General features: G+C 32.3%; 2 protein-coding genes across 5 annotated transcripts; one reads left to right on the top strand and one right to left on the bottom strand.

The window, feature by feature from the left end:
* On the top strand, positions 14,258-19,728 carry LOC109354913 (probable mitochondrial import inner membrane translocase subunit TIM21). 4 transcript variants are annotated; one of them, XM_019597727.1, is made up of 7 exons: positions 14,258-14,550; positions 14,629-14,714; positions 15,540-15,721; positions 16,004-16,052; positions 18,314-18,433; positions 18,686-18,873; positions 19,261-19,728. In XM_019597727.1, the coding sequence occupies exons 1-6, from the start codon at positions 14,379-14,381 to the stop codon at positions 18,857-18,859; spliced, it is 783 nt and encodes a 260-aa protein (XP_019453272.1). In that variant the 5' UTR covers positions 14,258-14,378; the 3' UTR covers positions 18,860-18,873; positions 19,261-19,728. The 4 variants fall into 4 exon arrangements, with proteins under 4 accessions (XP_019453272.1, XP_019453271.1, XP_019453269.1 ...); XM_019597726.1 differs by having other exon boundaries at positions 14,626-14,714; XM_019597724.1 differs by having other exon boundaries at positions 14,623-14,714.
* LOC109353824 (putative UPF0481 protein At3g02645) lies at positions 21,278-23,236 on the bottom strand. The gene has a single exon (XM_019596187.1). It carries the CDS (start codon positions 23,234-23,236, stop codon positions 21,278-21,280), a length of 1,959 nt encoding a protein of 652 aa, XP_019451732.1.

The raw sequence follows: 24,706 nt of genomic DNA, 5'->3' as shown, positions 1-24,706 counted from the left end.
GATTTGAGAGAATAATTTGAGAGAATGCTTGTTGTATTGCGTCAAAAAACTCTAGGGCGGCAGCGTGGTTAGATAAAATCCCAAAAGAAAAATGGACCCAATCATATGATGAGGGGAGACGGTACGGCCATACGACGACAAATTTGGCTGAATATGTAAATGCGGTTCTGAAAGGAGCAAGGGTCTTGCCTATTACTGCACTTGTTAGAGCAACATATCATAGACTAAACTCCTGGTTTCTACACCATAGAAATGAAGCAAATAACATGATCAGGGCGGGTCATGTTTATTGCGAAGAATTGAGTAAGGTGATTAATGAAAATAATCGAAAAGCTACTTGCCATATTGTACGAAATTTTTCGAGGGATTCAGGAGTGTCGGAAGTCGAAGTTGCTAGTACCGGTGGTAGTCGATACGCAAGAGTATACACAGTTAGATTAATGGACAACTGGTGTGATTGTGGGGAATTTCAATCACTTAGATTGCCATGTTCACATGTTATTGCTACTTGTGCATCATTGAACTTAGACTATGGCCAATTTATATCACCGATTTATAGGTTAGAGAACTTACAGAAGGTTTATGGACATGAGTTTCAACCCATTGCAAATGAAGAATATTGGCCTTCTTACTTAGGTCCAACGTTCATTCCTAATCCCCTTATGCGTAGGAACCGTACTGGAAGACCAAAAACTACACGTATACACAATGAAATGGATGATTCTCAGTCCCAACAAACTAGAAAATGTGGGTGGTGTAAGAGTGAAGGACACAATAGGAAGAAATGCCCTTTCAGAAGTACCGAAGCCGGACAAAGTTCAAGGCAAAACTAAGTGATGTAATATTCCACTTTTGTGTAATTTTTTGTAATTTTGTAATATTTTTTGTAATTTTATAATTTGTGTAATACAATTGTGTACATACATATTCGGATTTTTAATTACATTAGCACATCAATTTGTGTAACTAATTTTAATACAATTGTGTTCATATATAATTTGTGTAATAAAATTCATTAACACATCAATTTATTACAATTGTGTAATACAATTGTGTAATTACATTAATTTTAATACAATTGTGTTCATATATAATTTGTGTAATAAAATTCATTAACACGTCAATTTAAAATACGCTTTCTAAATATAATCCATTAACACATCAATTTAAAATACACTTTCTAAATATAGTCCATTAACACATCAATTTAATATACACAAATTCAAAATTCAAATTCAAAATTTCAAAATTCAAACAAATTTCAAAATTTCAAAATTCAAATAAATTCGGAAGTACCAAATTCATATTTCAAAAAAAACACAACACATAAATACATCAATAAATATGAATTAAAAAAAAACAGAAAATCAGAAAATTCAATGAAAGTCGTGGATGGTATCCACGACTTTGGTGCAGGTAACTAGGGTTTAATGAAACTCGTGGATGCCATCCACGAGTTCTGTGTACGAAATTTAAAGAGAGTCGTGGATGTCAGCCACGACTTCAATGGAAGTCGTGGACAGCACCCACGAGTTTGGCTCAGGCTAGGTTTAGACAGGGAATCTGAAGCGTGGCTAGGGCACAAGTACCATTGTCAGGTACGAACTCGTGGACCCTATCCACGAGTTTGGTGAAGTCGTGGACCCCATCTACGACTTCCAACCCTATAAATTGAACCCTCCAGCACCTTCATTGTTATGCCAAGCCATCCGAAATCTTACTTCCTAAATTCCTACTTTCTCTCATTTCCCGAAAATTCTATTAAAAAAAATGGAACATATTGGTCCAGGTCCAGTTAACCCCTCCCTTCTCACCCTACAAAAAAATCATGTATCCACCAACATTTGGAATGGTGGAGAAGTGACTTTTCGAGCAATGTACAATTTTTGGCAAAATTTACCTTCTGCACCTATATTAGAAGTTATTCGTAACATGGCATTTGGGCATATTCTCGATATCGGAACAATCGAAATCAACAACCACCTAATTACAGCATTAGTTGAGAGATGGAGGCCGGAGACTCACACCTTCCATCTACCTGTTGGCGAGTGCACAGTAACTCTTGAAGATGTCGCATACCAACTTGGTTTGCCAATAAATGGAGCTCCTGTTACTGGCATTACAAGTGGTAATTGGGAAATGATTTGTCACAACTTGTTGGGTGCAATCCCAACTAACAAACAAAGTATGAGTCAAATAATCCAAATGAGTTGGCTCGACTCAACTTTTGCGGTTCTACCACCACATGCTGATGATGTTGTTATTGAGCAACATGCAAGAGCGTTTATATTACGCATGATTGGAGGCTTCCTCATGCCAGATACATCAGGATCACGAGTCCACCTGATGTAACTCCCATTGTTGGAAGACTTGTCACAGACATTCCAATATAGTTGAGGTTCAGCGGTATTGGCATGTCTCTATCGTTGAATATGTCGTGCGGCACTCATAAGTCACCAAATTGAAATCGGTGGATGCTTGCATTTACTACAGTCATGGGCATATGACCGCATCCCAATGCTACCTCCAAGAGTACACAACAATGACTGGCAAACTTTCCCTTTAGTGCAAAGGTATATTTTTTTCCATTATTTTATTAGTAAAATTCTTCAAATTACAATAGTTTTTGTTTGAAATTATTTATCTAATAATAACTACCAATTACATTACATTTTAGGTGGGGTTTTAGGTGGGCGCAACATCTAATCACCACAAACATCCCTGGTCATGCAACGAACATAATACGGTCAATGTTAGATCGCTTGCGCATTGATCAGGTAATTTCTGTAAATTCTAATTTTTAATATATTTACTATTATTTCTAACTATTCTTGTATTCATTAATTACTAACTTTGTTTATATATTAGTTTGTGTGGACCCCATATAGGAACATTACCTATGTGGGCCCCATACCTGATGTAGTCAGAGCACGTGTACCACTCATATGCTTTACACTTGTTGAGTGGCATGTTGTTGATCGGGTGATGAGACAGTTTGGTCTACAACAACCCATCCCAGAAGATCCAATTAATCTGGAGAAACAACACAAGATGGATCTACGTGGGAAAAATGACTACAACTGGCCTCAAAAGCATGACCAGTGGATTTAGGTTTGGAATAACCGGGAAAACTATGTGGTCAATGGTTTTCCCGATAACCAGCCTTTGTACCATTACTCGCAGTATATGCAATGGTACTTACAAAGGACAAGGAAATACATATCTCCAGATGGAGCATATTCAGCCGGATCGGTAATAACAAAAACATTTCTAAGTATATTTTATTTTATTTTATTTTATTTTGTGATGACATATTCTAACAAATTAAATTTTTCCATTTATTCAGTACAATTTTATCAAAATGATTCGGGATAGATGTGCTCCTACAAATGTGTTTCCAAATCCGTTGCAGTCATTGAATGACGTCCATCACAACTGCAATGAGATGATGCAAGCATTTGCTCAACTAATTCCAACCGCCTTCTCCTCAACTAATTCTCAAGCTCCTCCTCCACAACAGTTCCAAATGCCTTTTGCACCTGAATATCAACAATATGAGAGTCAAACTCAGACGGATACTTTTCCGCAGGCATACACTCAGACTCCTGCTCCTCAACAACAACAACAACATCCGTTTGGGTTTGAACCTTACGGAGCAATGGGTGACTACTCCTTCTCTCAATTACCATCATCTTCACAATTTCAAGGAATGCCATCAATGTTTGGCACTACTTCAAATACTCCATTCTCGGCATTCAACTCTCAACAATATTATCAGCCGACAATGCCTTCCCAAACAAACGATGACGATGAAGATGATGACGATAGTGAAGACGAAGACGAGGAGCAGCCACAACTGGTTAGAGGTGGAAGACAAAATCAATCGCAACAACAACAACAACTAAGAGTTCAACCACCTCGAAGGAGAAAGACACCTGGATGTGGAACATCATCTCATAGACGCCATTAGGATATTTTTTTCCCGCTAATTAAATGTATTTGAATTTTAAATTACAATTTATGAAACTTTCTTCCATTTCCAATTCCATTTTTCTTATTTTTTTAATTTTAACTTACAAATTATGACAATTCCAAAAAAATAAAAAAATACCATACTAAAAAATTACAAAAATACATTAACTTAACTAAAATTATAACATGTTAAATTACCATACTAAAATACAAAAATAATCATTTAACTAAAATTACCATATTCAAAATACATTAATTTTATAACTTAACAAAAAAAAAAGTACGTAAAACGAAATAACCCATGCAAACTCGTGTATGGGGTCCACGACACTGGAAGTCGTGTACCCCATCCACGATTTCAGTGAGGAGAGAGAAAATTAAAGGGAAATCGTGGGTCTGGGAACTAAAATTATCATATTCAAATACATTATTTTAATAAATTAATAAAAAAAAATAACAAATAAAACGTTTCGTAAATAGCCCATGCAATCTCGTGTACCGGGTACACAACAATGGAAGTCGTGTACCCTATCCACGATTTCAATGAGGAGAGAGAATAATAAAGGGAAATCGTGGATGGTATCCACGACTTTCCTGTGAAATCGTGGCTGGGGTCCACGACTTTGCCAAACTCGTGGATGTCATCCACGAGTTTCATAAAAATATCACAATCCCGTAATTAATTCAAAACATACACTAAAGCTGGGATAGTGTAATCAAACTACACTATCCCCGTAATTTCCCCCAGTGAGAATTGTGCTACAAGGTCAACACTGATTTATTTCCACTTTAGACGTGGCTAGAAACAAAAAATGCTCACTACAATTGGACCAAGAATGCATTAATATTATAGAACAAACATAATAAAGTGTTATTTATATAAAGAAATAAGTTACTCTTCCGGTTATTAAAATATTTTATTTAGTCATTTTTTCTAAAAATATTTTTAAAAAATAGAAAAAATATGACACATAATTTATCTGTTACGAGGAAATATTTTATTTTCTTTAGTATTAATTTATAGAGTAAAAAATAGAAAAAAATATATGCATTAATAATATAAGAGTTTTATACATTCCAGTATATTATTCATGACTTATCATTATTAATTCTTAAAAAATATGAATGATACTAGATATTATATTGATGTGTATATATTTTTACTATAAGAATACATATATATTATACTAAAAAAAGTATAACTACATGAGACCATATGACGTGTGGCTTAATAAAATACAAAAAAACGCGTTTTATTAACTCTAAAGTAGCAAAAGCTATTGTCTAGTCAAAGACATTTACTAAAAATATGATCCGTAGATGATTTAACTCAATTATCCGTTATAAACAATATCAAGCAAAGTGAATGTAATAGCAACCTCTATTTTGTTGTTTTTTCCTTTATTTGGCTCCTTATTTCCATTCTCTAAATTGAACAAAGGTCCATGAAAATAATATAAGAAGGTGCATAATCATGTAGCAAGGTGTAACGTAGAACAAGCAAATGATAAACATTAGTGGAGCACCTTTGGAGGAAAATAAATGGTTGCAAAAAAAAATAAGAGTTTAAAATCTATCCACTCACAGTGTAATTTTTTTACACTATTAGTCTATCATCCACCACTGATTTCTATTATTTTTGTTGAGTGTCAATGGTGACTAACAAATCAATTGTAGATGATTGATGACAGTGTAAAAAATCATTCCACTATCAATATATACATATCAAATCCAAAAAATAATACTAATCATAATAATATAAATATGAATAATATTGGCAATTAGGGCCACATTGTCTCCTTGTGCATACCCATGCTCATACAATGCCTAACGAAATTAGGATGGGTATTGACATACCCATTTTTAAATAGGACATGAAATATCATGGATTGTCCGCCATAAACATGGGCATAGCAAGCTTGAGAGCTGCCCTAAATTAAAAGAAAACTAAAAATAATTTAGTACATAAAACATTGCAATATATTATATATTATTTCTTATTTCTTATTTCACAGCTGAAACATTGCAATATTCACGTTATCATATTTGAGATTATATGAATGCATAGTGTGACATTAGAATTCAAAACACAAACCATAACACTTTGTTTTGCATAAACCGGACATGCAGTTAATTGGTAAGATATTATATGTTGGAAAATTGCTATATTGTACTCAAGTAGTGAGAAAATGAATTACTCTTGCCATACTTGACCCATCAAATTTCTTATTGTAATATTCATTGATGTCTGTGGACTATCTTACCTACCCATGACCCATTTGAAATATGTCTGTATAATGAACATACATTTTATGACAGATAGGCACATTTTTCATTCTCAACCGCACAAAACATGCGGGCGAAAGAGCCCATGAGCATGGCTCTCAAATTGCCAATAATATATATAAGAACAGCATTCATAAGTCATAACTCTAACCACTACAAATCAAATACATATTGTTGATTAAAATAATGATTAAAAAATTGCTTATAAGTATATAACAATTTGATTTTAAAAATTGAAAATCTCAAATTAATTCTTAAAAACTCTCGCGTTAAATTATTTGGTAAGAACTTTTTTATACTTTAATTATAATAAAGACATTAAGATAATAATTAATTTAGATTTTTCTATTTTTTTAAAATCCAAATTTAGTTTTATTGAGTTGTTCAAATCATTACGAGTGACCCAATTATTGGCCACCTTCACATATCAGGTAAGATGAAGGAGTGAAGCTATAAGAGTCATATGACAATAAGGTAGAAGATGAGAAAATCCAACATAGAAAGAAAGGATAAAAGTATAATAGAAGAAGTGAGAAATATACTAGAATTAAAAGTTATTTAATATAAACTAAAGAAGAAAGAAATAAAAGAGAAAGAGGGGTGAGTTTTTCTTGAATGAACAATTATGTCATTTTAAATTATTTTATTGGACTAATATAAAAATTATTTGTAAATTTAGGTTAAATAAAATATTTTAAAATTTAAGTAATTAAATTTATATTTACTTAAACTCTTATCAAACTAAAATAATAATTACATTTATAATAGTGTCAATTAATATGTATATTATCTCTTAATCACAATGTAATAGTGTGAATAATGAGGTTAGTTTAGTCATTTTCAAATTTAGTATTTCTTCCGGCTTTCTTCACACATATGAAGAAATAATAATTTGTATGAGACTCACCATAATTTTATTTCTATTTTCTATTTCTCTTTAAAACCAAATTTGAGAAGATATCAAATTCTCCTCATTTTCTCATATCTTATATTCTTTTCCTTCAAAGTAACTTCAACTATATAAAAGCTAAAAAAATATACCTTTGTCCTAACTCAAGGACCAATGGTAGAAAGTAGGGGTGTTCGTGGTCCATTTGGATCGGTTTTTAAGCAAAAAATCATCCGATCCAAACACGTAACTAGTATGCGGTCCGGTCCGTCCATTTATATTAAGATGTCCGATCCAATCCGGTCCAAATATCATATGCGGTTTTGGTCCGGTTTGGATCAGTCTATTTTTTAGATATAAACATATAAATTCCTTCAATTTTAGCCTACAACATCAACAAGGTAATAACCACAACAATGAAGAAAAAATTGATTATTTTAATAGCAAGATTAGAAGCATCGATATTCATATTGTTACAACAGTTTATATGCGTTTTTGCTGTGTTTAGCTTACTGCTTAATGCTTATGTGATATAGTTTAGTTAACTTAATAATATCGGTCCAGTCTGGATCGGTCTGGATCCCAGACGTGAAACCGAAGACCGGACCAGACCGATCGGTCCTTAAAAAATAAATCCAATACGATCCAAATACATTCGGTTTTTGCGGTTTCGGTCTACTTTGGATCAGTTTGCGGTTTTTGTTTTGGACCGGTCTGGATTTGAACACCTCTAGTAAAAAGTAGGTAAAACAAATGCATAATTAAATTTTCACAAACTTCCACATGATCAATCTCGTAATTAGTGGAATTTCGATTTGAAAGTAAATAAAATGGTGAGCCAATCAAAGCAATTGGATATCTAATTAATACTACTACATTTTCTTTCAGTTTAAAATCTATTCATGATAGTGTAAAAATTTATACAATATAGTATATTATCCACCATTGATTTGTATTATTTTTGTTCAAGAATTAATAATAATTAATAAATCAATGGTGAATGATTTACTGACAGTATAAAAAACCTTACAGTATTAGTGTATACATATTATATCCATCATAATTTTCTAATACATAGTGTTAGTCTCTCAATGCTATCAGAGATATTGGTAGAATTAACCGAGTTTTGCTACCAAATTTTTTGTATTATTCTCGTATTTCTACTATTTTACTATTTGATTGGTCGCTTGTTCCCGACACGAAATAAAAAAATGAAATAAAACAAAATAGGTTACCTTAGGTAAAATCCGCTTAGGAATATCTGGTGTGAAACATTGTAGCAAGCGTTCCAGATTTGTGAAAGAACACCATGATGATAATGAAGCCATTATTTTCCACAGCAACTAAAGTCAAAACTCTTTCTCTCTCAATTCTCAGTACAGTAACAGATATGTTTGTAACATATAACACCCTATAGTAAATTAAATACATCAACTTTCCTTATCAGCTTTTGTTTCTTAGAAAAATGAAAATAATAATAAAAGAAAAGTCAATCATAATATCATTTGTTTTTTTAATAATACAAATTATAGCAAACAAAATATGATTTTTTTAATTCAGATTTTTCTTCTGGGGAGAGATCCCATGCATGACACCATAGGAAGAAGATGAATGAGAAGGTGAAGTAGTTAGAGGGGAGAGTAATGAAAAACGCAGCATTGGAAATATGAGGAAAGGAAGAAGAGACAAAATGCACTAACTCACCAATTTAAGAAAAAAATGAATGCTTTTGTTTGAGGAACCAGAAAATGAGAAAATTATGAAGGTGATGAAAAATCAATGAAGGTATAGGAGGGAGAGAAAGAAAGTTGTCATACATACTCTGACTTTTGAGGTGAGTTTAATAAGCTATTTTTATTTAATAAAAATACAGCTTTTGGGTTAGAAATAGAAAAAAAATATAAAAATTAGTTTATTTTCAAAGGGCGATGACTTTTCAAAGAGAAAGAGAAGATTTGAAGAAAGGGTCAAGGGTGACAACATAGAAGATTTGAGCAACAAGGATGGGAAGTTATTGTTTTTCCTTTCTTACCCAAATTTAAATTTTTTGGTACTCTATCACATTTTTAACAAAAGAAATTAATCTATTTCGGGTGTGTGAGTATTCCTCCCAACAAATGTCGTTTACAGAAATCGAACTCTTAAACATTTAGTCATCCAAGTAGGGACGGCAAAAAAACCTGACCCGTGAGTACCCGGGGAAATACCCACAAAAATAGCTTATGGGTGAGAACATGTTTTACGATATCCGCCCTGCGGGTGCCCACGAATTTAATATTTAGTTTTTAATTAAATTTTTATATATCTTTATTATTATTTTAAGATTATATATCATATATTTTATTATTATATCATAATAAATTATATGTATTTGACTATAATTATAAGTATATGTATCATATTATTCATATAATAATCATTTTTACATATTAATTATTACAAATTATATAAATATATAATTAAAATAAAAAACTTATTGGGTATCCACAAATATCCATTACCCGCATATGTAGTCGCAAATATTGCGGGTTTGGTAATGAGAAAACACTACCCATGCCCACCATGCCTCTTGTCATCCCTACATCCAATCCTATTGAAATCTTACATCACTGGATTAACGCATTATTGGTGTCAAATTTAAGTATTGATTTTGTAAGTCACAATAGTGTGGTTTTTGTAGGTTCCTTTCTTATTCTTTCTGTAGTTTTATGGGCTTCATGGTTTAGGTGTCTTTAGTTCCTCCATGATTTTTCTTATTATAATGTATTAATCGTGTCAATCCTTGTTTTTTTCTTTTTGAATTTTAGGCAAAAACAACATTTTGCTATATAGGTACAAATAAATATTGCCAAACAATGGATAGCTATAAATCTGTTTTGACTAAAGGTTCATAAAAATGTATATCTATTTATATATGTTCATATCAATTTGTAAAATTTTCTTTAAAAAAATAATTAGTAAACAAAAACCATGAAGCTGAAATAACAATAATACTAATACAGAGTAAAATTTTATATCATTTTAATTTAACAAACAGTCAATTATTCTATGTGTCAAATTATACTATTTCATATTCAAAAACTCTTACGACAAATTATTTAAAAAAAATGATTATAAAATTTTATTAAGACAAGATAAAGTAATAAATTATATATGGGTGTATGTTTTAAAATATAAACCATACTACATATTGCATTTAAATCAACGTTGAAGGGGGAAATAACTTATAATATTTCTTGTAATTTGTTTTGATGAAATGTATTAGATTAGATGTGAATCAAAAATTGCATAAACAAATATAAAGAGAGAGGAGAAATAAACATGGGCGAGAGAACTCAGACAAAATAAATGATTAGTTACTTGATGATCTAAATACAAAAACATGAATAATAATTATAACAGTTGACCTAATAACAACGAGTAATAATGTATAACATCATTCATTTAGTTAAAAAGTACAATCAGGAAACATGTTGAACAATAAATAAAGATAATATGAGTGAGAGAGAGAGGAGTGAAATATTGTAGAGAGAGAAATGATTATTACTTTATGAGCTAGATACAAAAAAAATATTACAATTATATTCATTCACCAAATAAATGTTCGACTTTCCATTTAACCTTATAATAATAACCTCTAAAAATTAGAAGAGTTAATGCAGTCACTATCGTGTTTTCTCACTTGAGGTAAAAGTCATCCAAATCATAAAAAAATTCTTCCCAAAAAATATGTTAATTGTTGTGAGATGTAAAATTAAGAAATATAATTTTAGTCCTTTAATATTTAAATAATAAAAATTAAAAACATTTCAACAAATCTAATGTATAATTCATGATATTACAAGGTTTAGCACATGCGAAAGGGATATTAATACATTTTTCGATATGTAATTGACATTTGAAACTCTAAAATCCAGTTAAATGACTAAGATTATCTAAATTTGGCATAAATATGGTTGCTTTCATTTTGTCCATAAAAATATAATGATAACTCCAATTTTTAAAGAAATGGCAAAAACCATAAATTTATCTTAAAAAATCAATTTATCTTAAAAACTGTAAATTGAAAAGATTAGATTAAATTTGAAGTTGTGAACAATCGAAAGTGTCAAAAGAAAATAAAATGTATTTGAAATAAAAAATTGGAAATTCCGTAGAATTTAAATTCAATTTACAAAATTTTAGTCTATTCAAAATTATTAAAATATTTATAAGTAATTGTAAATTTAAAGTTATCGGTTCAGATGCTTTAATTCAAAGTATGTATCTCCCTTGAAGAAAAACTAACAATATAACTTTTATAATTTTATTTAAAATTTAAAATTACTTGTTCAATATCTCATTAAAAAAGTTCCAATTCAATACACCAAACAATTTTTTACAAACCATGTATACCTTCTATTGACTCCGGATGCTTTAATTCTAATTACCTAATCTTCCTTAAAAACAATTTATCTTTTATAATTTACAAGTTAATTTCATCTTATTTCAACAAAATAAAAAAACATAAATATTCACACATGTCTTATTATGGGTCACAATGGATAAAGAGGACCCAAGTGTAACAATTGGTAAGGGTGACCACGAGTTTACGTTAGCCTGAATAAGACTTATTTCTTATCCATTTTAAATACTGATGAAGTTATTTTTTAAGTCCGAACTCGAACACTAACTCAATCCTAAATATTGAAGTAGTTAGCATGGATGTTCAAATCTAGACATGTTAAAAAAAAGTTGAAAAACCGATCCCAAATAAATTTAAGATGTAAAAAATTGTATGCTGAATTGTGTTGAATTGATTTTTCAAAAATCGATCTGTTCGTTTCGATTATGGATCCAAATCTACGAATCAAACCGATCCAAACCGATATATTCAACAATCAATTAGTCACATGTTAAATTTATTAATGTACATTTGATATGACTAAAAAATATGTACTCTCTAAGTAATATATTCTTGCACTTATGTAAAATGTTTACAACATAGAGATGAAATTTCTTTTTATAAGTATAATTAATTTGTTATGTTTGTTTTCTCTAATATACAGAAATTAATGTCATCCATCAATGTATCTAATTATTACTTTTGAATGAGTACAGCTTGGTATAAATAAAATGGCTTTACTCATTATCATGACCTTACTTATGTTGTGGCGTTTGATATAGAAAATTTTAAATTTATACCGTCATTGTTTGTTATACTAACAAGGTGATAGGAACAAAGTTGAGGACGTGTGATATTATGATTTTGTAGTATATATAAATAGTATTGTATCAATGTTTTGACAATATTAACATAAATGTGTGTATATTTGCCACGTTAAAGTGTATCAGACTTAATATTTTAGTCATGTTTATGAGTTTGAACTGCATGTATAAAGTTCCTATCTTTTATATAAAAAAATAAGTCCAAGCAAATACAAACCACATATAATATCTTCATCAGATTGGGTCAGATGTTTTTTTTTTGGGTTTCCCACATGTATCCTCACAGTGAAGGCAATCATGTCCGAGCCGGGAACATCCACATGTATGTGAGGTTAACTCTCTCAGCGAATATTTTTCTATCCACAAGACTCGAACCCGTGACCTTGCTTAAGATGAATCAAACATGTACCACTTGAACCAATACTCGTTGGTTTGAGTGAGATGTTTTAATGTAAATAAACCAGGATCAACCACATATTAATTATGTGTTTGGATCCGATGATTTTTTTTACCTACAAATTGATCCTAATTGGGCACAAACACCCCAACTAGTTAACTTTTAAATTTAACCTAATTTTAGACTTAATTAAATATAATGTATCACCCTCTATATAAAATATTATTAATATTATTTATTATTATGAATATATAACATGCCATATGAAATAATATATATTTTTATATTTCAATTGCATACATATATAAAAAAAATTAGAAAATTAGTGACTATGAAATGATTTTGTACATTGTGGCAATATATTATTTGCAAAAAAATGTCCCAAATAGCTAGAAAATAATTGATAAAACACAATTAAAAATATATAATTACACCAACATATAGATCGTCGTAACAAAATACAGTATCTATTTTTGTTCAAAGAGATGAAATTACCATGCATTCACTTGAACAAACACGTGCAAATAGAAGCCATTGGTGACTATAAGACGAGTTGGATATGATCATGTTTGTCCCTCAATCAATCATAAATATTGATGAAGTCTATTTTTTCAACTCAAACCCAACTATAGTTCTAATGAAACCCGACTATATACAATCCAATTGTGATTTGACCAAATGAGCGGGTAGGCTAGAGTCTTTTACTACCCGTTGGAAGTACGTGTGGCTGATCGGGCCTGAGTCTATGTTTTTGGACTCAAAGGTGATTAGTATAAGAGATTTTAAAACCTGTTGCTAAACGAGGTAAGTGTGGGTAAGGTGGTACCCAAACTTGCAAGTCTTAATTATCTAAATATATAGAAAGTATCATAATTGTAATATTATGCTAATTGTGACATTATGCTAATCCTACATTGTTTACTTGTAATTGTATTATCATGCTAAAATCTATAGTTAAATAATATTTTCATCATAATCTTGAAATCCTAATTTTATGTTTATTTGTTGATTTAGTAAAATGATTTGGGTTGAAATCCTAATTATATATTTATGATTTTTTGTACTATCAATGGTATCCTCTTACATGGTAGTTTTTCAGAATGTTGACAATCACTCCTTAGGAATGTCGCTCAGAAGAATCTAGTCATTCCTTTTTGGATGTAGCGGAACCTTACACTATTATATCAACATCTTGTTAGTTGATGTATTTATGTTTGAATTATGTTTTTTATTTCTTAACTATTTTTCTATGAATATAATATCTATGCGTTAAGAGTGTAAAGATTTATTATGTACAACCAATATATTATACACCACTCATTCGTATTTCCTTTTTTTGAATAGACATTAATAATTAAACATCAATGATGAATAATATAATTATAATGTATAAATCTCATACACTGTGAATATAAATATATTTTTCTCTTTTTCTATCTCATCTGATTTAATTGTCATGTTCTTTTTTAGTCTCAAATACATAGTAATTCTCATGTTAAATTTTTAAATGAAAGGATAACAAAACTTAGGTGCCATAACTCATAGGTCATATTAACTCATAGGCACCGTGTTAGTCGAATAGAGTCGCCTTGTTTCTACGCGCCGCACCACCTTCGACCAAGTACCATGTTTCGCAGGATCTTGTCCCATTCTGCATCCTCAGCATGTAGAACCCACAACGCTTCCTTATCTTCCTTAGAAACGCGTTCTCTTACAACAACGCTGTCGGAAACGCGTTCGTACACTCGACGCGCCGCCGGGAATCTTGCCTCGCCGTGCTTCCAACCAACATTAACAGGTTTGAAGATTTTGAATATCCCTCCACTTCATTCCATTTCACATTCACTCACATTTTTTATTAATGTTTTAGTAGGAGGATTTAGAGAAAACCAATTATCAACTTCCAATGCAAGGTTTATGTCTTCAAACGCATCCAATAAACAAGGAAAAAGTACAGACAAGGTTTGTGATTACTTATAATTTCACATAGGTTACTGTACTAGAAAAGTGTTTATTCGAGTTCTTGAATTTTTATGATTGTTTGTTATTTAATCCTTCATAAACATTTTTGTTAGGGTTCTATTAAGTTTCTCTGAGGATTCCCTATTTCCTTTTATCTAACCATCATTAACTTTCTAGATAAATTCAAATTAGTCTAAGTACTTATTGGGAAAATTCATATAGGTAGGTCCCTGTAAAATCAATGGAACCATAAAGATATAGGTAAGTGGGACTCGATTACAAATTTTCATAAGCTTAGGGATCTAAATTATCTTTTTAGTGTAGCTACGGTTCTTTTTTTTCTTTCTTTGTATACTTATTTATTTTCCTCGATGATTTCTGCTGGCTAATAAGTAAAGCCCAATATGCATATTGTTTTTTCCGAAAGCGAGTTTGCCACCAACTGTAGCAGCACCGTTGCTAAAGTTTCGTTCCTTTTTAATGCATGTACCTCGTTGAACTTCGGATATTTCATGCATGCAAGTATTTTTGTTGGAATGTTCATATACTTGAATTTTCTCACAATGTTGAAGTACCATTCACGTAAATAAAACTTATGATTATTTAATTATTTTTAATTAAAACTTATTACTATTTAACAAAGGAGAGTGAGCCTCAACCACTAGTGAGAGTCTTATACACCAGGTCACCATTTTTTAATCCGAAGTGTGTGATTTACTGAAGATGATGATTTTAATCGAGGATTGCAATCTGTGATGATTACTCTGTTGACCTTTTCTTTGTTGTAATTCACAATTAAAATTTTGTTTTCCACTCGTTTGATAGACAAAAAATGACATTACAAACGTTGAGGAGGATCCCTTTAATGCTCCCACCTTTAACATTCCGGAGAAGCCAGTAACATTTGTGGAGGGGGCATCCTACAGTGTCATCATTCTTGCAGGGCTTGGAGTTGCAGCTGCTGCCGGATATGCTGTTTTCAAGGAGCTTATATTTCAACCCAAGGAGTAAACACTTATCTTCTTGCTCAATTTATGTTGTCTAAAATGAAAATGCTTGACAACCAGAACTTTTCTAGTGAATGAGTTGGCATGCTTATTTAGTTTTCGATGGATGAGTGATCACTATCACATTATCATATCCAATGACCACCCATGCATCTAGCTGGATTCTGTCTAATTTTTATTTCTGGCTGTGTTGCATTATGCTATAAAAAATTTGTCATAATTCAGTGTTTTATGTTTTTCTGTTTCTTTAATATCAGTCTGATTGTTATAAGTTGGTAACAGGTACAAGATCTATAACAAGGCTCTCAAAAGAATTCAAGATGATGGTCAGGTGAGTGAACTTTTACTTTCATATCCAACTTAGGTTTTAAAAATTTCATTGGCCAGCCAATATCCTCAATTTTGTTTGGTTAGACGACAAAAGATGCTTATCATCCCAGGTATCACCATTTGTAGGAAGAAGTCATGATAATAGAATTAGTAAGAGTACTTCGCTGATGGAAATGTTTTCAAATTAATCTTGTCGGCTTTTACCATTTAACCCAATGTTCAATTTTGTTAACAATCTAATGCTCAATGTTCTGTCATTGGAGTCAAAATAGCAGATGCTTTGAAGACCTGTAATTTGTAAATATAGAACCTATCTCTTGGGTCAGTCATTTAAAATTCATTCAATATATACCTAACTAGTTAGTCAAACCTCTATAGTGAGCGATAGCGGAACCATGTCATGGTTGAGCGGGTCTCTGCCACACTTTCTCCTGTGGTGTTGCGGATCTGAGTCATGGTCGTCACAGGGTTAATAGTGCCTTTTGTGGTGAGTTTCGTCCATGACTAGGACAAGAGCCAAAAACCGCAGGTCTGCAATCAATTCTGTCACAGACTGAAATGAAAGAAACTGGACCAATGTATGCATTGTGTTATGTGGTGCATTTAGACCCTCCTTTTTGGTTTTTTGACTTTTTTGTGCATTTGGTCATTTGGTGTGTCTTGCAGGCTGTAATAGTATATGGGGTTTAGACTTTAGATTCATTTCTATGTAGTTCATGCACTTTGTTTTAGCCGGTGGATTTTGTCTTGTATATACTGGGATTTTTTTCATTTATTTAGAGATGGTATGCCCTTCGTGGTAGGATAACTTCTTCCTCGTGGTGTGGGTCCATGTTTCTATTTTTGAACCATTCTCTACTCTTTTTTTCCTTTTTCTTTTCTGATGTTTTAAGTTCTCGAGAATTTGAACTTCCCCACTTTTTGTCTTCTAAACACTCTTTACTTTAAAGGCTTAAACTTATCTGAGCTATATTAAATTTGAATGTCAATGATAATAAATTTTGATTTTTATTCATGAATAGGTCTTTTATTTTGTGTACCTATCTATTTTTAGAATTTATACACATGTGATATAATTTACTTATATGTTTTCCCTGAATGTGCCAATAGCGGCCAACCCCAAAAATGCTTTACCGCTCCACTATTTGGGTCTGACTACTTTATATATAGCTCAATTGCTCGATACTGGCGTCATTGTGAAGTTGGTTGGTTTTGGGTGAAGCACTTTATATGCTACAGTTTACCAAAGTTCAGTGTTCAACCCTAGGTAGTCAATTGCGGATAGCGGAGCATAACGGTCAAACCCAAAAACACTATAGCGGGATAGCGGGTAGCGGGATGACCGCTATAACTAAGGGAAAAAATATAAGTAATTTATATTCTAAACATATAAATACACAAAGAAAAAGTTAAAATACACAAAATTATATGTTAAACCCTCCACATATAAATATACCAAAGAACATAATAATATAAGCAATTCATTAAAATCAGGAAGTGTTGAACATGTAAAGAGAGAAAACCAAAAGAAATTCATAGAAGGGAAGGGGCAGAGGGGAAGGGGAAGGGGCAGAGGGGAGAGGGGAAAGGGGAAGGGGAGAGGGAAAAGGGGGAAAGGGGCAGAGGGAAAATGGGGAGAGGGGAAGGGGGAGAGGATTTCATGTATTCTGCTGCAGAAAGAGGAAAAGAAGGAGAACATGAAGTTTCACGTTAGGAGAGAAGAAGAGGGAGGGGTAAATTACCCAAAACCCTAAAAAAAACTTTGCCATGGATTAAAAAATAAGGGCAAAAAGGATTTTTTCCTCTTTAAAAACTAGGGTTCCACACAGTCTTGTTGCCACGTATTAAAAAAATAAGGGCAAAATGGGCATTTCCCATTTAAAAATTAGGGTTCCATTGCATAACCTTGTTGGAGCGGGTTCTGACCCGCGATTTGGCCCGGGAGGTCACTGCTTTCTGACCTGCGACAAGCGCGACGGCCATCCGCGCCGCTACACTCCCCTCCATCGCGGTGGAGGGCCGGCAACCACCACAACGCCGCTATCCCAGCGCGATAGCGCGCTATTGACTACTTAGGTTCAACCCGGGCTCTACACTTTAAACAATAACTTGACAAACCTCTAGACACTTCAGTGAGCAATGAAGGGTGATAGAGTGCATGCATATTTTGCAATCATGTTGTAGCGAGTACCAAATTCTACAATGTATATTTTTTGTAACGTACGAAATCACTAAATCCAAACATGATTTGCTTTGTACCAGGTCAGAGTGAGGATTGGATATCCAATTACAGGCTACGGCCAAGAGAGTAGAAACCGTGCTGCTCGCCAAAGAATTCCTAACAGGGTATGGACTGATGAAGATGGTGCTGAGCATGTAGAGGTAATATTTTTAGCATATAGTCAAATTTATTTGCATGTATAATGACATGTATACATTTTATGATAAATAATTTGATACTTGACAAAGAGGGGGATGAAGAAAAAGAAAGGAAAGAAAAGAAGGAAAGTACGCGACATTGTTACTATTTTATTTTTAATTTTCTGTGATTTTCGAGCTTTTAAATTCTTGTACTATTGTGCATACTTATTTTTTAGCAGTGAATATCAGTTATGTTGATAATATGATTTACAGGTTAACTTCTATATCCGAGGGCCCCATGGGCACGGAAAAGTGTTCGCCGAGATGTTCAAAGGCCCGGCTGACAATGAATGGAAGTTCACATACTTGATTGTGGAGATTAGAGCACCCGCTTCAGCACAATTAATTTTGGAGTCATATGTTCCAGATTACACTCCAAGCAAGTAGCCTAGATGAGAAAAGGTTTCTTTCTGAATCATTCACTGATTACTCAGTCTGTAGATACTAGATAGTTATCTATGTTTTTGTTTGGTAAGGTTGAACCTTTTCGCAACACAAGCTGTTGTAGGTGATAACTCTGGTGCACCAAAATTTCTACCTCCTCTCAACCCTCACTAAGAAAAGGATAGATGATTAAGAAAACAAGAGAATTGTAATTTAATTAATTAACCAGTTAAACTATTGCAAATGTTAGACATGCTATCTTATTCGAGAATCTTAATTACACTCACCAGCCTCTTGTTTAAGAAATTATACCGACCTACCTTGAGGTTTATGTTGTTAATACTTATAGAACTTCAAGAATCACAAGAATTCTAATTGCATATTATTTACTTTTAATTCTAATGCAGGGTTTTTATACTTGGTCCATTTCTGGAGGCTGCATTTTTCATTGATCAGTATTGTTGACCACCCTTGCTAGTACATGTTCCTGAGGGATGAAAATTGAAAGAAGGAAAGACAATTAATGAAAATAGTGAATAAGATGAGAAACTGGATCCTCAAATCTCCCATTCAGCATTTTTTAAATTTAATTTAGAACCTAAGATGGTGAACCTTGACCCAGGGATAAAGTTGTCTATCTTGTGACCTGGAGGTCACAGATTCAACTCCTCAAACAATATTTTCGTTTGCAAGTATAAGGTTGTGCACGATTATTGCCTCCGAATTTCACTAGGTGGAAATCTCTTGCACTTGGTCGTTTTTTTTTAAATTTAGAACTTGAGATGAGGAAAAGTTTGGGCAAGGATGACAAGAGGGATTATCTTGTTCTTGAGAGCAATTGAGAATACCTACCACCTACTTTTGTTATTGTTTACAGTTATATAGATTGGTTTGGGAAGTACATTGAGTAGGTAGCATTCTAATTTTTGAAGGGATGAACACGTATAAGGTGTTTGTAGCCAAAAATAAAATTGGATATGCTAAAGGGTTAAGGACACCTTGTGTTTTTATTTTAAAATAGCATTACAAGTACTTAGAAATGTATTTGATTTTTATGTATTAATAATGATCAACACTATTTTTCATCTGTCATCTACATAATGGATGAACATGATATCACAGTACATAATGAGAGAACAACACATGGATATCCATCAATACATTTTCCAATAGTAACGATAAATCCAACAATACATTTCAATTGAAGAAAAAAAAATGCATTTCTTTTACGATTTTTTTGTTTTAACTACTAATCAGAATTTGCTAGGGACCATGCTGCATTCAGTTCAATGGCTTATCGATTTGAAAGCACTATAATAATGAACAACTTTACAAATAATTTGAAACCACTATATTTTTTGTTTTTAATATTTTTAGAAGAAATTGATTGACTTATAGATTTGATAGAGTCACAAATTTTATGTTTAAACTTTAAAGTGATTAAATCTAATCTGTTCATATCAGTCTTCGTACCTTACCAATAACAAAAATGACTTAGATTAATCATGTTAGATTATCAGTCAAACCGAGTTGAGTGTAATAATATTGCAAATATCTCTTTTCTTTATAGGCAATTTTGGATTCCACTTTTTTCCTTAGAAGACAAGGGATTTTCACACTAAAAAATCAAATTACACTCAAATAGATTACAAATTTTTTTGTCTTCCATCCCTTATCATTTGCTAGTGTAAGAAGTAGGTAAATGTGTTAGAAAGAGAAAGAAAGAAAAATGATAAATAATAGGTGGGCCAAAGAGAGATGAAGAACTGTGATAATAAATAGAGTAAATACTCATTTTGGTCATTCATATTTTTAATCTTATCAAGTTAGTCTCTAATAAATTTAAATTATTCATTTAGTCCTGAACAATTTAACATGGGCCTACATTAATCATTGTGTACATACGTATTAGTTAATGTTAATGGTGTGGTCGACATGGACTGTCAACTGTTGACTTAGCAAAGACGTTTTCCATCCACGTGAGCGTGTCGTGTCTAATACATCACTGGATGATGTGTAAAATTTTGTTTTTTTTAAACGATGTTGTTTTGAGTGTCTTCTTCCATCCCATTTCTCTCTTCCATTATCCCCAAATCTCAATGTCTCGCTAAGTCGGCAGTTAACAATCCACATCCACTACGCCATTAGCGTTAACTGACAGATGTTGACGGAAGGATTAACATGAGCTCATATTAAAATGATTGGGGACTAAATTAGCATTTTAAATTTATTAGAGACTAACTTGACAATGTCGAAAAACATAAAAAACTAAAATGAATATTTACTCTAATAAATAATAATAACAACACAACAAGGTAAGGTTTATCCTTTCTTACTTGGAGTACAAGAAATGTTACAAATAGTTCCATACACAAACAATAAGCACCAGATACAAACATCAAACTTGTAATTCATGAAAAACTAAAACCAGCGAAAAACTTTTATAACATCAGAAGTTATGTATCTGATGATGTCTTGCCCATTACCTTCTAAGGTGACTCTAATTAAATCTACCAGTAGAATACTACATCCAATAATCGCAGCCCACACCAAAACAATCCAAATAGGAAAAACATACTTAACCAGAAACTTTCTCAACTTCTTGAGTTTAAGTTGACGGTAGACGTTAGTAACTCGGTTAATGATTTCATCCAAATCTGCTGTGTTTGTTGGCCTAACGGGGTTGATCTCATTGAAAATTTGCACGACTTTTGCATCACTGAGTTTTGTCTGAATAATTTTCTCATCCACCAACACCTTCACATCCTTAGCAGTCTTTATAAGAGATCTCATCAATTCAACATACCTTGTTAAGTATAAATTATTTGATTGAGTCAATGACTCATATGCCACCAAGTTTCTCATAATCACTTCTGAATTAAGATCCAATCTTATCTTAGGCAAGTAAAATGTGGACCCTTCAAGTCGCAAAAGGTTTTCACTAGATGAGATGGTTCCATAAGCTGGGTTGAAGTGGATCCCACCTCGATGAAGTTCTGTCACTGATGGAATCTCAACATCCATGTTCAAATTTGTTAACTTCTGAACAAAAAATCCATGTATGCTCTTAACTATTCCTAAGAGACTTGTAATGGGTTTCATGAATGGAAGGTTAACCTTGGTAAGAATATTATGGACAATTACAATTGCAGGATAACAGAATCTTAATAAAACTACTGTTAGTATAAGTAACAGTGCAACTAAACTGAAAGAAACAACCAGAATACATAGCACAGGAAGAATCAAGATTAAAATTAAACGCATTATGATACATGCCGCATCGTAAAGGCACCCTTCGCCTTCTTCTATTATAGGTTTGCCATCCGGCATAGTCCCCCACACAATGATATAGTACATAAGAAGGTACATATTTTTCAAGCCAGTGAAGTTATTATTATCACTTTGTTCTGCATTTTTATCAGGATTGAAGTTGGGATCATACTCACGAGGATTGAAGTTGGGTTCATATTCATCAGGATTGAAGTTGGGTTCATGCTCATCGGGATTGAAGTTGGGTTCATGTTCATCAGGATTCAAGTTGGGATCATCCTCATCAGGGGTGGGGTTTGGATCCCGCAACATCAAATGGTACATGAGATCCAACAAATGAACATTTTTCATAGGTTCTTCAGATTCATCGGAGAGTTCCTGGTCTGAGTAGACGAAAGGACACAGCGCTTTACAGAAATGTAGCATTTTAGAACCCATATCTTCATATTGTGGATGTGGTTTTTCAGTTTCCATGTTGACGACAACGACTTTCATGATTTCTTCTACAATATGAATAGGAATTTGATTTTCCAGCATGAAAATGTCCCTGATGATAGCATCTTTTGTCAACTCTACACCACCATAGTTAACCAGTGGCATCCTGTGTTTTGCAGCAAAAATGGAACTTTTCAGGTCTACTTTGGTCACAGTTTCAACACTTTCTTCATCTTCTGTTACAATGACCGAATTGCTAAGCAAATCGTAAAGGAATAACGCATCCACGGTCATCAAGTACAAAAGGGTATAATCTTTGAACACTATGCTAGTGTCATAACAATCATGAATAAGGGAAGCAAGGTTAGAGTTACTGAGTTGTTGAACTACTTTGGTGAGGACATTAGTGTGGTTGAGGACACTGGTAAGTGCAGATATCTTCAAGTAATCAAAGCAGATTTGAGGAATGCAATGATGATATGGACCAAGTCCCACGAATTGAGGTGTGAATGCTTCTGGCTTGGTACAACTCAGTGACTTTGGGACACGGTACACACAGAATGTTGCATGGTACTTTTGATGTTTCATCAACTCTTCAACATTTAACACTGCATGGTCGACAATAATATTGTTGGGATTAATGGTTATTGATTTTGAGACTGCGTTGGAGGCCATCATTAGTTCTCTATGGGGTTAATTTTGGGCCGTGTTTGAAATCTTGAATGCATGATAACGTATATATATAAACTGAGATAAAAAGTCTACATTATTTAGTTCTGTTTATTACCATCCCAGTCTGTCCATGTGTTTAACAACCATACCTTAAAGTTTCAACTTCAAACTATGAAGAAAAGAAGTGTGAACTAAAATATGAGGACGTGACAATATTAATAAAAATCTGTTTACCATATCCTCTTATACACTGATCTACATAATTAAAAATATGCTATATCAATTAAAAAATTTAAACATTTATTATTTTTATTGTTTTTGTTTTATTATAATTAATATGAGACAACATATGAAACATGATTTGAGACATTTGATCTATATGAATCACACACAAACATGAATCTAAATTCATTGGAGTATATTTATACCACCTCACTCTAATTATACACTCGTTTTCAGGATTAGTAAACTCTATCTCCACCTAAGCATCATCATCAATGATTTCTATACTCAATTGATTAATGTAGTTTAGGAAGACTTGATTATTTAACTTTGTTAATATTGACTTTCAATTTTAATTAACTTACTAAAAATTGTCATTGTCTTAGAAGTAGCAGACTAGACATGTGAATCCACTAAAAAATGTTCCTTTTTTCCGCTAATTAACACCAATGACCATCACACAAAGATGAGGATCACCTGTACCCATTAGTATCCCCAATGGTGTACCAAACCAATCAAAATTGGTTATTTTATTGGATTTGTTTTTATAAAAAACATAAATAAATATTTTATATTATTTTGGGAAATATAATTAGTTAGGGACAGAGGGACAAAGTTTTTTTGGGACAGAGGAATCCATCAGACCTAATAGAAGAAACTTTTATATATTGACCTTTTCTATAAGTTTAATTTGTATAAAAGATGAAAAATAAAAAATATAGAGGTAATATGATTTTTTTTTAAAGATTTTTTAATTTCGAGCTGTAAAATTAATATTACTATTTAAAGAAAGAGCAAATAAGGATGATAAATATCTGTCTTTTAGCACATAATTTGTTTTCGACTTTACTTAAGTTTTTCTTATAGGATTTTAAACTTCATTTGTGAACGAGGCCTAATATAATTGGTACATGATTATATTCCTTAAACAAGATTTTAATGATTCCATATTTACCGCGTGTGTGAAAACTGAATTTGGTGATCTCTAAACATTTGAAAATGAATTACTTTAGGGCTGTCAAATTAGGTAACGCTTGCTGTCTTAGAGGGAGGAGTTTATGTCGGATCAGATATAGTGCCTTTCAAAATGATAAATATATCAATTTCAAATGAAATACTACTACTTTATTTACTAAATATGTGCCCAGGAGCGCACATTAAAAAGAAAAACCTAATATAATATTATAAAAAAGATTTAAATACATTTTTGTATGTTATGGTGATTGAGGGGCAATAAGCTAGGTTGGACTA

This window comes from Lupinus angustifolius, chromosome LG08 (assembly GCF_001865875.1).
Source record: "Lupinus angustifolius cultivar Tanjil chromosome LG08, LupAngTanjil_v1.0, whole genome shotgun sequence".
Lineage (NCBI taxonomy): Eukaryota > Viridiplantae > Streptophyta > Magnoliopsida > Fabales > Fabaceae > Lupinus > Lupinus angustifolius.
Note: the sequence above shows the minus strand (reverse complement) of the source record. Positions and strands in the feature narration are given on the sequence as shown.

What these genes read in the sequence shown, in the direction of transcription:
- LOC109354913 (XM_019597724.1), top strand. Translation starts at nt 14,379, where the DNA reads ATGTTTCGCAGGATCTTGTCCCATTCTGCATCCTCAGCATGTAGAACC. An exon ending in CTTCCAACCAACATTAACAG is followed by an intron (nt 14,551 to 14,622) that starts GTTTGAAGATTT and finishes TTAATGTTTTAG; the next exon opens with TAGGAGGATTTAGAGAAAAC. An exon ending in CTTATATTTCAACCCAAGGA is followed by an intron (nt 15,722 to 16,003) that starts GTAAACACTTAT and finishes AGTTGGTAACAG; the next exon opens with GTACAAGATCTATAACAAGG.
- LOC109353824 (XM_019596187.1), bottom strand. Translation starts at nt 23,236, where the DNA reads ATGGCCTCCAACGCAGTCTCAAAATCAATAACCATTAATCCCAACAAT.